Source organism: Centropristis striata, chromosome 21 (genome assembly GCF_030273125.1).
Source record: "Centropristis striata isolate RG_2023a ecotype Rhode Island chromosome 21, C.striata_1.0, whole genome shotgun sequence".
NCBI lineage: Eukaryota > Metazoa > Chordata > Actinopteri > Perciformes > Serranidae > Centropristis > Centropristis striata.
In genome coordinates, this window is record NC_081537.1 from 16,581,214 (window position 1) to 16,598,759 (window position 17,546).

At 37.1% G+C, this 17,546-nt stretch overlaps 3 protein-coding genes across 3 annotated transcripts; 1 reads left to right on the top strand and 2 right to left on the bottom strand.

Annotated features, from left to right (window-relative positions):
* Positions 1-2,484: 2,484 nt before the first annotated feature.
* LOC131959722 (dual specificity protein phosphatase 13-like) lies at positions 2,485-3,828 on the bottom strand. The gene is made up of 3 exons (XM_059324934.1): positions 3,701-3,828; positions 3,322-3,539; positions 2,485-2,791 (listed from the first exon to the last, which is right to left on the bottom strand). Exons 1-3 carry the CDS (start codon positions 3,826-3,828, stop codon positions 2,580-2,582), a joined length of 558 nt encoding a protein of 185 aa, XP_059180917.1. The 3' UTR covers positions 2,485-2,579.
* Positions 2,700-17,067, top strand: LOC131959723 (sphingomyelin synthase-related protein 1-like). The gene is given in 8 exon segments (XM_059324935.1): positions 2,700-2,729; positions 2,965-3,000; positions 3,002-3,072; positions 11,400-11,975; positions 13,483-13,578; positions 13,673-13,790; positions 13,875-14,025; positions 15,462-17,067. Coding segments are annotated over 8 exon segments (1,368 nt in total). The 5' UTR covers positions 2,700-2,714; the 3' UTR covers positions 15,767-17,067.
* On the bottom strand, positions 7,028-7,888 carry LOC131959721 (dual specificity protein phosphatase 13-like). The gene is given in 3 exon segments (XM_059324933.1): positions 7,028-7,221; positions 7,344-7,561; positions 7,656-7,888. Coding segments are annotated over 3 exon segments (645 nt in total).
* Positions 17,068-17,546: the final 479 nt, after the last annotated feature.

Sequence of the window (17,546 nt, forward strand, 5' to 3'; positions counted from 1 at the left end):
TAAGGTTACCCGAGCAGCTACCAGCACAGGAGGGATAGGAGGATAGGACACGGCTTTCTCAATAGCAGGAATATCAGATCAGTGGTGCTGAGCTTAAATCTGACACACTGAGATTCTTCTCCACGGTTAAATGTGTTTAAATCAACACCTGGACATTTGGTCAGGTCAGGAGTTTATCTTTTAATTTTTACATATATGTGGATCATTAAGTGAGTTAAAGCACAAACAGTGGTTTCACTTGAAACTGAAATACTCTCACTGAAACTCATGTACAAACAATACAAAGATTTATTTTTATCATGTAAGGTTCATTCTTCAAAAAAACTTCCAAGTCTATTATACAGTCTGTACCCAAATACAATAAAATAGTTGGAACCCATGTTGAAACTCAACTTCCAACTGTAAATTGTGCCATATAATTCAGTGTGTGAAGTTGAGAGATCATGATTTATAACAGATAGGAATCATTGCAGTCGAAATACTATATAGTAGTTGCATGTGTGCACTTTTTTGTGATGTTTCCACTGATGATTTCATGAACAATCAACATATCTGAAACATTTTGATGCACAGCTATGATCAGTTTGACAACCACATCACAGGAAAACACTGATGCGTTGGTCTTGTTAAAGAGACTGATGCTGGAGATTGATTCCCATTTTGAATGTTGAATTGCAGAAAAGTGTTGCTGTATCTATTCTACAAAGTAAAAAAAAAAGATGCTTTGTAAAAACATTTTCCATAAGACATTTGGTCCATTCTGCTGATACAAAGTGAGGTGCTGAAGAAAAGAGAAATTTTACAAGAATAAGAGGTATCTGGAAAACATAAACAGCCATAAAATCTCCTTATCATTTTTCAGTTTTCGATTTCACTTCACATTGCATTAAAGGAGCAGTGTGCAGGATTTAGGCGCTCTATTGGCAGAAATGGAATATAATATTATATATAACTGTGTCTTCATTTGTGTATAATCACCTGAAAATAACAACTGTTGTGCTTTTGTTGACTTAAAAGAAGTTAAGCAAGAGGAACTGTGTGTGTGAATGTCCAAAAACCCTGACAACTACTAAGGAGCAAGACAAACAAACAAACATTGCCTGTTTCATTTGGAGAATAAAATACATGCAGCCTATAGAAGTGTACAGTCTTTTTTTTCTACAGTACCTCAGAATAGACAGAATCATCCTGTTTGTGTTTTATTTAAAGGCCACTATAGGTTCTCTACATGCTTAGAAAGGGGCGGGTGAGGGGCGGGGCTATTCAGCTGGTTGTAAGTTGCAATCTGACCACTAGATGCCACTAAATCTCACACACAGCTCCATTAAGTTTCCAAACTGTCTTTTTGTTAAGACATCATTTGTTTTAAACATCACTGTTTCCAAAAAGATTAAAAAAAAAAAACTTAACAAACAAAACAAAAACAAGAAAGTCCATAACCATGGTATCAGGTCCAAGAGAAGGTGATCATTACAAACCAGATGACAAAATTGGATTTTAATCGAGGGACTAGTTTGCAACTCATTCTCAGATCCTTACCACAAAAAATGTAAAGCTTCACCAGAGGAGAGGTGATGTTATTATGTTACCCGCACATCTCTGTGTTGTCAGATTTGATGCAACTTCCTTTCAGTTTGACGTGTACTTTGCCATGCTCAACTGTCCTCAGGCTCAGCTGTGCACGGAGCAGAATGCTAAAATGTGTTAGCGTGCTAACATGCTACCACCATGCTTCCATGCCCATTAACAGCTAGCTTACTGGATGTTAACATGCTGTTAGCATCTAACACTACACCAGGTCAGCATGCTAACATTAGCGTTTTATTTTTGTTTGTACGTATTGTTTAGTATGCTAGCATATTAAAGTTACAATTTTGAAGATCTTTTTGTTTTCTTTTGTGCCCCCTGTGGTGACAAACAGTAACTGCAGGTGGGTTTTTTCCCCTCACTTTTACTTGTTTTTGAGGTTTCATCTCCTGAAGTCAATACTTTTTTCTTTTCTTTGTTTCTTTGTTACTGTTCACTCACAATGCTTGCAGATACTTGTGATTTTTTTTACTTGGAATCTCACCACAGAAACCAAGTTATATTAATTCAATACTGTAAATGCAAGGTAACCATTGTGCTGCCTATTTTGGTGATTGGTGGTGCTTGAACAGACATTTATTTCAATGAAAATCTTTGAGATTGTTACTTCAACATGTACATACTTAGCATGTTAAATTTTTTAACATGTTGGTGTAATATGCTAATGCTAATGTGCTAAAACACCCAAAAGATCAAGAGTTAATATGTCTGTGCAAATGTTTTGTCCTTCCAATATCTTTGTTAATATGTTATTGTTGACATGCTAATAAAGAAAACTAAGTGTTAATATGTGTGCAGCTTCTCCCTTCTTTTTGCTTTGTTTAACATGCAAACATGATTTATTATTAAGTACAGCTGGGCCTTACAGAAATTCATCAGTTGAACCAAATTTCATGACTATCCACAAGAAATATTTCAGCCTGGACCGACAGACTGACCGGCATCACCTTCCTTCGACGCTTCACTGCCTGAAAAGAGTAAACATCTCTTGATTACAGGATCTGACATGATTTCTTTTTTCTTGTCAGCTGAAGATCCAGATCCAGCAGCAAAGCCAGGAAATTCTTGTTGGGGTAGATGGCTCTCTTCTGGATCAATTTCTGCAAAGCCAACTTGAGCGTGAGCTGATGGTAGATCATGAGGTACGCCAACACCAAGGTCGATGACCGGCTCATTCCCATGATGCAGTGCACCAGAACTTTCCCTGAAGAACAGACAAGACAAAGGGAGAGGGGAGGGGGTGTGAAGGAAGGATTAGTGAGAGGCCTCAGTCTTATTAATATCATACATGACTGCCCGTCTCATGCTGTGGCCTTTCTTTCTTCCTGCTGTGAGCTAAAAATAGTGCCTACAATTCATCGCCTTTGTTCATTTAAGGTCCCTTTGCAAGCTGGGCCCGACTGTCTCTTTAATCCCAACTTGTCCTCTGCTTGATAGTTTCTTTGAAAGGAGCCATGGTCACATTATAGACTTAAATTCTGCAAGGTAAGACCCTTATTACTACTGCTGTCTGAAAATACACTTACATACCTTTACAAGCTGTGTTACAATGTGGTGACAGGTGACATTGAAAGGACAGCATGATGGTTGAATTTGAGTGGATAGGTTTATTCGGATTTATGGAGTGAAATAAAACATGTCGTGCAGAGATTGAAAAAAAATCGACCATATTTTTGCAGCAAATTACTCAACAAAAATGACATTTCACGTAAAATAAAAATAGAAGAGTCTTACCACCAGGTGCCTTCAGAGCCTTATGAATGAAATCAGCTGCCGGCTTGAAGTAAACATCCAGATCAAAGTGTGTCGAGTCATCTGCTGGAATGCCACAATACACAAAGCTGTTGCCATAAAAGCTTTGGTTCCCTATGCTGCCTCGCTTCGAGTGAGCAGCGTTTAAAACATGAGTTATACCTAATTTCTGCAAGGCAGTCTTGTTTTGGGCTACTGCCCTAACAAGACAAAGAGACAAAGACAAAGTTCAATGTGTACGCTAAGCATTACAACAGTATAATGCAAACATTTGGAGGGGCTGTGGCTGTTTTACATTACAAGTAACATGTTTCACATTTCCTCAATCTCATAAAAAGTCTGAAAGCAAATGCATACTTACACATTCCCTATGTATATGTTTGGCCAGACCTCGTCAACTTGGCTCAGATGTAGTTTACATGAGTCCAAAACCTTCTGCAGATCCTTCACACTCAGATATTCTTTTCTCTTGCCTTTCAAGTTTGACATTTTAAGTCCAAGTCCCCGGTCTTGATTACTGGCCCAAATGTTTGTTGTATCAAAGTAGTTCCCGTCAACTCCAGCTCAGGATGATGTGTACGAGCAGGTGTTTATCTGCCGTCACTGGACAGTTACCCAATTTAGTGCTTAACCTAGCGTGTAGTCTTACTCATGCAGAGGGCAGAACAACAAACAGGGCAGCCTGCTCTGCTTTTCACACCGCTCTAATTTAATAAGCCTCAAACAGAGATGAATCATTCCATAAAGCTGTGATAATTGGATGCAATTATGGGCAAAATGTTTAAGTGCATTGCTTATAGCGGATGACAGAGAGTCCACTTTAATGCAACGTTTATGGAACAGAAATACTGCAACAGCTTCGTGCAGCTAGTTTACCGGTCTGACATAAATATCTTGTGAAAGTAAATTGGCTGAAGAGGGGGAAAAAATTAAGCTTTGCCGCTGGCTGCACATGACATGAAACAGCCCTCACACTGCTGCGAGTGTCTCTTTTAACCCTCCTCTTATGTTGCGGGTCAATTTCACCCATTTCAGCTTTCAAATTGAAGAAAAAACATAATTAACCTCTCTTTTAAGCCAATAAATGTAATGGCCTCTCGTGAATACTTATGTAAGATGTTGCAGAAGTGATATGTTGTGGAAAAAGTCAGTACAGATGATGTAGGCCTATACAAAATCAGTCAATAAATGTCTGCCGGTCGTTTTGACCAGGAGAGGGTTATTGATTGATTATTTAAAGTGCTGCTTCTGCTTATTGATGCATCTACAGTGGTGTATTTGGCAGGATCAAATCCCATCTGATTATATACATAAAAATAAAATCAGTATATGTGAGCGAATGTGTGGTTCTAATGAGATGTAGGTGTAGCTGTATGGGTTTTCCTGTGCATGAAGAGGCTCAGCTAATAACTGTGCATACGCTTTGTTTTGGAGAATATTTTACCCAAGCATTTATTTGAAATGGTGAATAAAGAGCTCAGGATGCAACAAGGGTGTCAGAGCAAGATTGATCGTAGAAGGAAAAAAGAATGGCATCTGAAATAGGCAGCCAATGGCAGGCTAATCCCAGCAGTCTACATCAGATGAGTCAAACTAAATCTAGATGAGAGAGATTCAATGAATTCTGCATCTTACTCTAAATCCGATTTACAAGATGTAATAGTCCAAGGAAATCTGAGCTTTTTCATGTTGTAATGTTTACCAGATTGTCTGATTCAAAGACCTGTTGTGTGTTCTCAGAAAAGCTGTTATAGATGCGGAAGTTCTGGGTAATCTTAGACATGGAAGTTGGCTTCATGCGACACTAGAGAGCAGTTTTCATAGGAATGAACAGGGTCTCAGCTCCAATGTTGCATCAAGTTCTCTTAACACGTCACACACATATGTAGGTTGCAGAAGGAATCAGAAGTAGGCTTAAATACACGAGAAAACTTTAATCACAGGAAGATTTGTAATCTGTTTTGAACATGCCATGTTGTGCAATAAGTGTAACAGCAGTGTAGCGGCACTTCCTACATATATATATGTTGTAGTATAGTTGAAAAATTACAGCCTTACAAAAGTTCTGATGTCACGTTAAAAGGCACAGGTTAAGAAAAGTGTGTACATTTCTGTGTGGATTTTGCTACTTTCACAGCATTAATATAGCAAATAGACCTGCTTTATAATAAAAAAAACATGGAAATCTCAAATATGTGAACTTTTATTGGTAAAACTGTTAATACTTCACCATTAAAGTCCTGCATTTATATTTTTTTTAAGTGAACAGTGAAAAAGAGACATTATCAGCACAATGTACCTAACTTCTGCTCAAGCTGTAGCTTTTAATTCTTATATAGGTTCATGCTGGATATTTTACTTAATAATAATAATAATAATAATGGATCATATTTTAGTGCAATGTACTATACAGCTGAGTTGCATGTTTTTTTTAAGCATTTTGGGGGGATTTTGTAATTTATTTCAGGTGGGATTATTAACATAATTCAATATTTTTCATATTTAAACACCATAATAAATGTATAACTGTTTGATGCCTTTTTAGTCAGGGGCCTCAGGCAGTTGCTTACCTTGCCAATGGTAAAATCTGCCCCTGTCTATGTCATAATATTGGCTGAAACCAGTTTACCACTGGAACAACAAAACATTAGTTAAGAGGACACTGACACTACATGTGTAAAATGCAGAAAACAAACAGGAACATTTTCCACTCATTGTAGATTCCGATCAGCATGTGAACAGTGTGTAAATTATGAAAAGCAGCTGAGATAATCTTGGCAGTTAAATCCTTGACAAGCAATTATGCACAAAATAAAACCATTGAACACACTGATTACTGTTTTTTCATGGACTTTAAGACCTGATGGCAGGGTCGTGGCCATGATTTAAGAAATACTGAGGTCATGAGAACAAATTCTACCCCACTGCAACTCAACACATCTAAGAAATTTAGAAGGCAGCATATAAATAAATTAATCAAATAAAAAAATGGGGAATTAAGAATAAAGTACAGGATTTTACTGTTAAATTATGGTTAAATTAAATTTAAAAATGTGCAAGTGAAGTTTTTATCTTCCAATATTTTGGTGTAATTGTGGTAGAAATTATTTATATTTTTTCCTTAAAAATAAAATTTTAATTGCAACTTTAAGTTTATTCAATAACCATGAGAAAAATTATATATGATTACAGCAGCCATGTTGTCAAGCATTCACTTTTATTTCACACAACAGATACAGAACTGAAAATTACATTAATAATAACTTTAAAATGTAAAATGAACTTTGCTTACAACTAAAGTACACTCAGTTTAAAACCATCTATTGATTGTGCATGTTGTGGAAAGTGAATTCACAACATAGTGGATGAAAATTTTCTTCAACGTAGGTCAAACAAGTAATTTTGTTTCATAAAGTCTTGGGATGGATTCTGCCTCAGGGTGAGTTGATTCCACTGATATCCTGCTAATATAGGGGTCAATAACCTGTGAACAGGCAGCATGATTCACATTAACCACAGCACCAGCATCAATAGATTCAATAGCATTCCTCAAACAACCTGATTAAAATCAAAGTACAGTATCTCCCTCCACTGGCAGATACTGAATTCTTCATTTATCATGAGGAAAGCAGGCGTTTGAGATTCTCTAACTTAGAAAATCAATTTGTTTTTTAAGGTGCAGAATCACTCATGATGTCTTGCATAGTTTCATATCCAAAGCACGAAGTTGTTTGAGGAATCCTCTGTTTGGGAAAATCCATCGGTGCTCTTTGACCTTATTGATGGCCTGTAGCAGTGTGTAATGATGGTGGATCATTAGGTAGGCGAGGACGAGGGAGGCAGATCTGCTCACTCCGACTGCACAGTGGACAAAAACCCGAGCTGGTGGAGAAGAAGTAAAAGATTACGGTGAGGCTAAAGCCCGAGATGATGCTGGGATTTTTATTCTGTAGTGACTTGCAGAGAGATAAAACTGAGTGACAATAAAGCAACATGATATTTACCACCAGCCGTGTCAAGTGCACTCTGAATATACTCAGCAGAGGGAAAGAAATAGCGAGAGAGGTCAAAGGACGGTGAGTCATCTGCAGGCACTCCATAATAATCCACAGTGGAGCCATAGAAGTCATGACTCCCCTGACAGTGCATCCTCCCATGAGCTGCGTTCACAACATGAGTGATTCCCAGCTTCCACAGACTGTAGCGATCATTGGCCACTGACCTGTGGACAAAGGAAACAAGAATTATAACAAAATAATCACATTAGAAATAAACAATTCCTGTTGTTCTCTAAACCATCAAAAGCATTGACTTACATGTCACCAATCAATAGATTAGGCCAAACTTCATCCGCATGATTGCCAAATCTTTTTCCTCCATATAAAACCTTCACCAAGTCTTTTACAGATGGAGTTTCCTGCAGATTGTTCATAGTTGACTGCATGAATCTTGGTTGTTGCCTACATCACAACTCTGAATTTACCCATTTGTATGATTTCTTCTCACAACATTTATTTTCAAACTCTAGTTGAGGCTTTACTACAACCATGTTGGTACTGACAAGGACAGGTGGTTCCCCTGGTCTAAAATTAAATCAGTGACCCCCTAATCTAAATGTTGGTCAACCTCACACCTCTACATATTTCATTTATACATTCTGTGGTAGTTTGAGGAATTTCAAGGTTGGATAGTAACAGATTACATGTAATTGTAATCAGATTCCAAAAAAATAATCAGCCCAGATTAATGTAAAAATAAATTGCATTTATATTATTGTTACTATGAAATGGATAACTTGATTAAATCAGATTACTCAACCCAGATAGGTGTAGTTTGTAGTTTAGTTTGTGCCAGAACTGTTTTGGTGGGAGTAATTACATTTGACCAATTGCTTGCTAAAAATTGCAACATGCAATTTATTTGCACAAAACATTTTTGAGATACTTTGATAAGAAAAAAGTGCATTTATGGAACTACTAAAGTAATCCAAAGTATTTGTCTTGGATTTCATTTTATTGTAATCCAATGAGTTGCATTTATACTGACATGTAATTTTTAATTCAGTAACTAATTACATTTTAAAGTAATCTGCATATTGCATGTAACCCTCTGGAGTCCACGAAAGCGCTGGAGCACGACTTCTTCATGACGTCACGTCATAAAAAACAAAGCAGCATGGAGCCCTGCTGTCAGCTTTTCTCTAAAGTTTTGGCTTTTCTAGAAGTTTCCATGTCCAATTTAATGATTTAACCCTTTTTCAGCAAAGGTAAAAAAACACCTCGACCAAGTGTAGTAACATGATTTTACTTTTTTGCAGAGATTTTTCTAATTTTGCAGTGTGCATTCAGCATTTATAATGCAATCTTTTGTGTTTACTGTTTTGTCATCTGTGTTTTTTTGCTATGTTTTTATGTGTGTTTTTGTTTTTGTGTTCAAAATTTTTATCCAGGAAGTCAAAAGTAAAAAAAATAATTACCAGGTCAAATTGGTGAGGTTTTTTTTTTCCAACTTTATTGAGAAATTCAAATACAGTCAGAACATTCATGTCGGATTGAACAAACAAAGTCTGGCATCACAAAATTGAAAATAAATAAATATGAGACAAAGTGAATGAAGTGCATCAGTCAGCACAGGTATAAATTAAACAGAATAATAAAAATAATTAAATTAAAAGGGAAGGAGGGAAGAAATAAAGAAAAAGGCATGACATATTACATTTCTCCAAATATTTCTTGAATTATGTTAAGAGAATGTATACATTTGTTATTATCGACTGTTTTAATACAATCAAGGTAGTTATTAAATTCAATTTCAAAAGCAGGAAAGAAGGGTGGACCTTTGGAAAATGTGGCCTTGTGAATGTGGAATTTCGCCATTAAAATAATCAAATTAATTAAGTGTTGATGTTGTTAATGTAAAAGTATATCTAAGGGTTTCAAATTAATTGGTAGGTTGGAATGTGAGGTGATGTAAACTTCAATTTTTTTCCAAAAAAACTGGGGAAAATGACATTCAACAAAAAGGTCAAATAGGTGAGGTTGTGCTGACAACAATGATAGCAACACGTCATGGTAAACATTTTTAAGTGGTTTATACAGGCAGAATGAAAAGAAGTCCAGAACCGACAAAATAGCCCCAAACTTCAATGGGTTAATTGCACAGACTTCATTTCTTTGCATCATAATAGTTAAAGACTTTGCAGTGCCGTATTTCCACCAGTAGATGTCACTGCTGCTCGGCTGGAGCCGCAAGTACCGTATATTTTTTTACGTGCGCCACTCCTCCAGACATTACCGCCCAGTGTTGTCAACAGATATGCTAACCAGCGCGAAGCCAGGGCGAAATGATTTCCATCAAGCCCTGTGTGTCATTACAGCAAACGCTAATATGATTTCCTCAGATTCTCGTGAGATGCCATTTAGCTAGCTAGCTGAATAAATACGTTTCCGTGTCGTCTTCTGTCACATCTCAGGCCGGGTGAGTGACCGTAACGCACACACATTGATTAAGCTAGCTATTAGCTCGTTAGCTACCGTTAGCCAGAGCTGAATTAGCCTGCTTGGGAAGAGTTATTGTGATAAAACAGAGGATGCTTTCGCTTGTTTTCATTTCCACCCCAGGTATGCTTGCGGTTAAATACACCGTTAACCGAGTTGGCCAGTTAGTTTACAAGATATTTATAGAAATAAGCAGAATTAGCTTCTGGCCCCACCTTATTGATAGCAAGGGATGTAGGTTAGTGCAGGTGGGTGGTTTTTGCTGGACAAAGTCACTGAGCGTTTATAATTAGTTATAGCGGATCTGTTTGCAAAATAAGCCACAGGGCCATCATATAATGTAATCCTTCAACAGGTAGGCATGCTAACATTGTTTGGATGTCTTAACAACCCTATAAACAGACTTAAGAGTTTGTTTCCAGTGACACTGAAGTCAAGGCTAAACGAGGATTATTCTCTTTAGTGTGCAGGATAGTGTCAGCTAATAATGAGATTGGGGATAGAAGTCTATAACCATTTCAAAAGTCCCAGTCACTGTCTGGCCTTGGGGGAAATGTCTGCTCCTTCACCTACATTTTTAGGGTGTGTGCAAACTTGCCTTAGGAAATTCTTGCCAGTGTTTGCCTCATATATTTGCTAAAGGTGTGAATGCTCAGCTTGACTCTCCAGTTTAGGAGTCGTCTTCAACTTGTTTATCACTTTTAATTTTGTCACAAGCTGTTTTCTGTCTATGTGGCAGTATTGCATGGTTTTCTTTGGGATTAATATTGCTGATTCATTGGGAAAAAATTTAAAAAAATCAGTGCTCACTTCTCCTTGAGATTCTTTTGTTTGTTGCTGAGGAAGTCAATAAGGAACTGATATTGACAGTAAGGGTGATTTCACTTGTTTCAGCTGAAATCCTGTCTAGTCAGTGGTATTGAGTATTTAACATAATGAGGTCTAATTTGACAGATTACGCCAAAGTATTTAATTTGTATTCTTCTGCACAGAATCTGCTTCTATAAACTGCAAAGTATGATTATAAAGCTTTTTGATGTACTTTTCTTGAAAAAATAATGAGCATTTAAGGGTCAGAATTGCTCCTTTACTTGTGTTAACAGCTGTTATATCAGTCAGATTTGATTAGGTCAGAGCTAACGGGTATTTAATCATCTGTCTTTACTTTCTGTGTCTAAGCTTTTCTTACCTTCATGTGTGCATAAACTTGAAATGATGGTAACAAAATTGGCTACCAATTTGTGGCTTTTGGTTGCTATCAACCACTTTAACTGTATAAAAAATAAAGAACGTAAACTGCAAAAGACATGTTTAATATATTTTGCATTATTGATATTTAAATATTGCTGTTACATTCAGAAATGTAGTGGTATTTTTAATACCAGGAGTGTGAACATGTTATAAGGTTTTGTGAAGTATATAATACTACAAAGAGTTTTGTTTGGATGGTTTAATAAAACTTGTCAGGTTTTGATTATTAAGCTGATGAGAAACTGCATAGTATCCAAATATAAGATTATTTTTCCTTTTCATGCATCCCTTAAATTATGTCCTTTTGTCCAGCCTTCAGAGTGAGGAGGCAATGATCAATCTGAGCGTACGTCGCTGGACGCCCAAACACGTCGCCAAGTGGTTGAGGGAAGAGGGCTTCTGTGACTATGTAGACCTGCTGTGCAACAAACACCGACTAGACGGCACCAGCCTGCTCGCCCTTAGTGAATATGACCTCCGCTCACCGCCGCTGGAGCTCAAGGTGCTGGGCGACATCAAACGGTTAATGGTGTCCATCCGCAAACTACAGAAACAGAACATTGACGTGTTGGAGGAGCTGGGTCTTCCCTTTGACGGCCACTCTCCGACAGGCTCCGGAGGCAGTTTGGACTGGCTGTGTAATGGAGACCCAGGCAGAGACTGTGACAGCACTGACACAGCACCAGTGGGAGAGGAGTATCACCAGTACACTAATGGGAAGTACAAGCAGCAGACGAGGCGCCTGGATCCAGAGTACTGGAAGACAGTGCTGAGCTCCATCTACGTTGTGTTTGTGTTTGGCTTCACGTCCTTCGTCATGGTCATAGTGCATGAGAGAGTGCCTGACATGCGCACTTACCCTCCACTGCCAGATATTTTCCTCGACAGGTGGGTGTGTGACAACTCAAACATTCTTTAAGGCGAGACACTACAGGCAAAAACAAACAAACACTGTTTTCTCATGCACTGGTCAGTTTAAAGGTTTTGGCCTTTTTTCTGTAATTGCATGTCTTCCTTCAGAACAGTTGAAAGAAAACACCCAAAACAAACATTTAGGTGTATATTTTACCATATTTTGTACTAAATAAATTCACTTAAAGTTAGCATTCTATTGCAGCGTGTAGTACTACAAACGTAGTCTAAACCTAATCATCACAGACATCTTTAGAAAGCTCCCACTCTCCTGCACAATATGATGTGTTTTAAATGTTCTATATTGTTGTTGATATGAATTAGATTCAATATTTGTCTTGAAATAGTAATTTCCATTAAGAATCTATGACATCTTTAAATGTTTTTTTTCTTATTCTCTGAGCCATAAATCTCAACTTGAGCTCCACTAACAGGCACCAAACTTTTATTCAGGTTTATTCCTAACTATATTCTGAAGGTTTTTACTGAGGGGTTTGTCTATATATCATTTATACCCTGATTTATAGAACGATTTGTTCCTAAAAACATGACAAAAATAGATTTTTTTTAATAGCATTTTTATTTGACAGTATTTTCTGACTTATAATGCAATAAAATATTGTCTTAATCTAGATAACAACCTGGGGAAGTTTCATGGGGACATCTAGAAGTTTAAAAAAAATTACCCTATTCACCTGTAGTGTCTCCCTTTTTAAGTTTGATTCTTCTGAGCTGGGGCATTTATTAGCCATCAGAAAAACAATGAAGACATTTGCCAGCTGTGAAATGCCGAAGATAAAGTAAAACAAATGCATATACATATTTATTAAGTGCCAGAATATCACACCAGATGGTGGACATTGTAATTGCCCTACTTCCTTCGAAGCTTGTTTCTATTATTGTCCTCACATATTCCTGATGGGATAGCTTTGGTTCAAAGGGACCTTTTTGAGTGTTTTTTTTTAAGTGACCTACTTTGTAGTGTGACCCGTTGTTTATCACCAGATTTGAGCTTTTCATGTTTATTGGCAGAGCTGATTTCAGGGAAACACCAGTGTCTGTTTGGAATTATAAAATATGTAGATTCAAAATGACAGCTTTTGAGTCAATTTAGTGATTTTACAGCCCATATTTTGCTATTTAAAACCAGTCATGAAACTTTAAACATAGAAATTAGAACATTAAATGGGTCTTTTTTTTAGCTCTGGGTCTAAAGGTTAGTTCATGATTTAACTGACTTCATTATTGAATAATTTCTTATCCAACAAATCCATAATGTATGTTTGTCAAAACAGTTGTTTAATTAACTATCCAAAACTATATACAATATATTCAACATGCAAGGACATACACCAGATAAAAGCAGCAAATCACATTTAAAAAATTGGACCAGAGAATGTTAGGATTTTCTTTATTGAAAATGACTCAAATGATCAAAAGATAACCTTCAACATTCATCTTTTTGCTTTTCTCTTTTCAACAGTGTGCCTAGAATACCTTGGGCCTTTGCAATGGCCGAAGCGTGTGGAGTGATCCTTTGTAACATCTGGGTGCTGGTTCTTCTGCTCCATAAACACAGGTAGAGTCCTGACAATGCAGTGGTGTCCCAGCAGAGATTGTGCTGTTTGATACCTGCAATGTGATGGAAGTTAACTGTTTCTCACGACTTGCAGGTCCATCCTTTTGCGGCGCATGTGCAGCCTCATGGGGACGGTGTTCATGCTGCGCTGCATCACCATGTTTGTCACCTCGCTGTCTGTGCCGGGACAGCACCTGCAATGCTCAGGAAAGGTAAAGGATTCTCTTAAACGCTACATCTCTGCCTCCTATTAAAAGATCACAGTACTGATAGCTGCACTTGTTCCCTCCCTCTAGATGTACGGGGACATGTGGGCCAAACTGCAGCGAGCTGTGGCCATCTGGAGCGGTTTTGGGATGACCCTGACTGGAGTGCACACATGTGGTGACTACATGTTCAGCGGCCACACTGTGGTTATTACCTTACTCAACTTCTTTGTCACAGAGTGTGAGTAACTCTTATGTCTGAGCTCCTATTTGTTAATTTAAAATGTTACATTCAGTACGGAACAGAACAACTTAACTAGGGCTGCAACTAACGATTATTTTCATTATCGGTAATCTGTTGATTATTTAAAAATGTAAAATGTAAAAAATATAAAATGTTGAAAAATATCAATCAGTGTTTCCCAAACCACAAGATGACGTTCTCAAATCTCTTGTTGTGTTCACAAACCAAAGAGAAATTTAGTTTATTGTCATAAAGGAACAAAGAAACTAGAAATATTCACATAGAAGAAGCTGTAATCAGAGAATTTGGACTTTGTCTTTGTCTTTGACTTTGTTTAAAGACTTTGTCTTTAAAAAACTGCTCAAACCAATTATTCGATTATCAAAATAGTTGACGATTAATTTAATAATCAATTATTGTTCGATTAATCGAATAATTGTTGCAGCTCTAAACTTAACTTTATATTTTGAAGCCCTTCAACTTTTTATCTTATGATTAAAGAAATGGCCATGGCAGAACTACTAACTAATAACATGTAATAACTTGATTCTTAGAAGACTAAAGTGAAGTCCTAAATGTTACTTCTGCTCCTCAGTTTGTTCTTCCATAAATTATTAAAGGTTTAATAACTTCATTAAAGGTTTAACTAAATGGCCCATCTTCTAATGTTGCAAATTAATAAAAAATAGCCATTAAACACATTATTTTAGGGATCCTGAGTTCAGATTACATTTTGTGAGTAGATTATGTGATTTTTAAGGTATTTTTAAGTCCTTAAAAAATATCTCTTGATAGTTTGCCAAATTCTTTACCACAAAAAAAAAGCTTATAGAGCACAAATTTAGGTATAATTCAGCTTTATTTTTTTTGATCAGAACTCAACTTAATGTTGAAATTTGATTAGATGTATTTAAAGTTCAGATTCTGCAAAATGTCTTGTTTTTTTAAATGACTGTTCAACATAAAATCTTTAAAAAATATATTACTAAAATCCAAATATTTTTATAACTAAAACTTGATATAATATATTTGTTTTTACTTGCTAAGACTTAACATGCATTTCTATTTATGATGTCACAGTGGTTGCCAGATTTTGTTCACATTAATTCATGGAAATCATAAAAACTTATGAGCCGTTTTTAAAAGCCATGACATCAGAAGGGTTAGAGTACTAAATGACGAGGAAGAGGAAGACAGAATGTTACCATATTTGGACTGAAGGATGGTCCCTTTGTTGCCATCCAGTGTCCTTCACAGGTATTACAAGTGTAATAAAAACTAGTCTTCCTCTGTCTCACCTGGACAGAAATAATCTGCCAGCCATTAATATGATATATTTCTGTATGGTGTAGTAAAACTCCAAAACAACAACAACAAAAAGTGAATTTGTTGACTACATCTTCAACTGTTCTTTCATCTTATTTCACAAACAGACACCCCACGAAGCTGGAACTTCATTCACACATTGTCCTGGGTCCTAAATCTCTTCGGGATCTTTTTCATCTTGGCAGCACATGAACACTACTCCATCGACGTGTTCATAGCGTTCTACATCACTACCAGACTCTTCCTGTACTACCACACTCTAGCCAACACTCGAGCCTACCAGCAGAGTCGAAGAGCTCGTATCTGGTTCCCCATGTTCTCCTTTTTTGAGAGCAACGTCAACGGGCCCGTCCCCAACGAATACCGCTGGCCCTTCTCTAGGCCTGCTGTGATGAGGAGGCTTATTGGATAAAGAACAGCAGCAGCGCTACTGTCAGACACGTCTTAGCCTGTGCTGTTTAGTCTGCTTTGTCAAGTTGCCAACTGAGGCGGTGTGTGATATCTTCATCAATAAAGACTACTGTTGTGATCCTGTTAGCAGAGGTCTGATGGGATACACAGAGCCATACCCTCTTATTTTTCTGGGACTTATCTTCAAACCTGATTCCCCCGTCACCATTTTAAGGAGGATTAAACAAAATCCACAAAAACCCGTCAGAATTTCTCAAAAGCCCCATCAAGACACTTTGGTTGGTTCAAAACGTGAACATGTGTCTCATCTTTGGTTACTTATTTCTCCTCAAAAGGGATTTTATTTTATGTAGCATTAACTGCATTTTTCAGTTCCTCCCAACTTAAAGGGATAATTCAGATTTTTTTAAAGTGAGGTTGTATCAGGTACTGATCCATAGTCAGTGTATTACCTACAGTAGACGGTGGTAAGTAGTCCCTAGTTTGGAGAAGCAAAATCAATATCAGTTTTGGAATGTGGTATATTTATAATATTTTCACGGCCATCAAGACAGCACTTTCTCACGGGGAACTGAAGCCATGAAATCCATCTAATCTCTCTTCAAAGCAACCAAACTCCTTTGAAATAACAGTAATTTTCCCTCACAAAACATTGGAATTTCTGTTCTACCGCTGCCTCAATCAGTAAGTTTGTTTATGTAATTGTCTGACTTTGGAGCACAATACAACACAGTAAACTCATCTATTGAGGCAGTGGTAGACCAAGGAGTGTGAGGTAAAATTACTGTTTTGTCAAAGGAGTCTGGTGGCTTTGAGAGAGATTAGATCGATATCATGGCGTAAGTTCCCCGTGAGAAAGGGCTGTCTTCTGGCAAGGCAAAGCAGTGAAAATATGAAAAATATAGCATTAGCTTTTTAGCATTAAAAAGCAGATTTTTTCTGTTTTTAGGTGGCTAAAATAAGTTTAAAAAAATGTGTTGTCGCCACCGTCCACAGCAGTAGTTTTATGTACCTCATGCGCTGATACTCCTTTGCTCATGTGCTGGTACTCCAGCTGGTACCAGGTACTTCCAGAAACTTCCATGTTTTGTGAGGTAAAATTACTGTTTTGTCAAAGGAGTCTGGTGGCTTTGATGAGATCATGGATGATTTATTTTTAGGTAGTTAAAATTTGTTTTGCTGCCACAAAAGTAAGTTGCTTAGCTTCCATGCTGGTACTCCTGCATGCTTTTCCAAACCGGAGGCATGCCGACTGCCGTCTACTGTAGTTAATACCCTGACTATGCATAACCACCTGCACAACCCCGTTTGAAAAGATCTGAATGATCCCTTAAGGACATACTTGTGAGTCTGTCTGAGTATTTGGATAGCACATGGTAAAAAGAAAACACTTGCAACACAAACTCTCAGGCAGCAGTTTTACCTTATCCATCACAACCATATTCTGTGCAATTACAATACCTGAACATTTCAAGGTTTGCACCTGAATTCTTGACTGAAAACTGTCTTTGTAATTTAACAAAACTATGGACCACTGTTAAAGCAATATGTAAATATCAACATTTCAATGTTGCTTTTTTCTGTACAGCAAAAATGTTGTTCAACGTGTTGAGAAACAGATGTTACTAGCATTGTTTGAAAGTGTTTTTTCATTCCTTGAAATATTGCTTATATGTTGACAGTGCTATTAGATGTTGATTGAGTAATTAATTGCTCATTGAAAGATAAAGTGAAGTATGATAACGTCATTATCAGCCAAAAACGTGAAATCAAAGATTTAT

Excerpts from the sequence above, each read along its gene's own strand:
- LOC131959722 (XM_059324934.1), bottom strand. The coding sequence starts at position 3,828 with ATGTCAAACTTGAAAGGCAAGAGAAAAGAATATCTGAGTGTGAAGGAT. Across the intron at positions 3,540-3,700 it reads AACATATACATAGGGAATGT|GGCAGTAGCCCAAAACAAGA; the intron begins GTAAGTATGCAT and ends TTGTCTTGTTAG. Across the intron at positions 2,792-3,321 it reads GGCTCTGAAGGCACCTGGTG|GGAAAGTTCTGGTGCACTGC; the intron begins GTAAGACTCTTC and ends TCTGTTCTTCAG.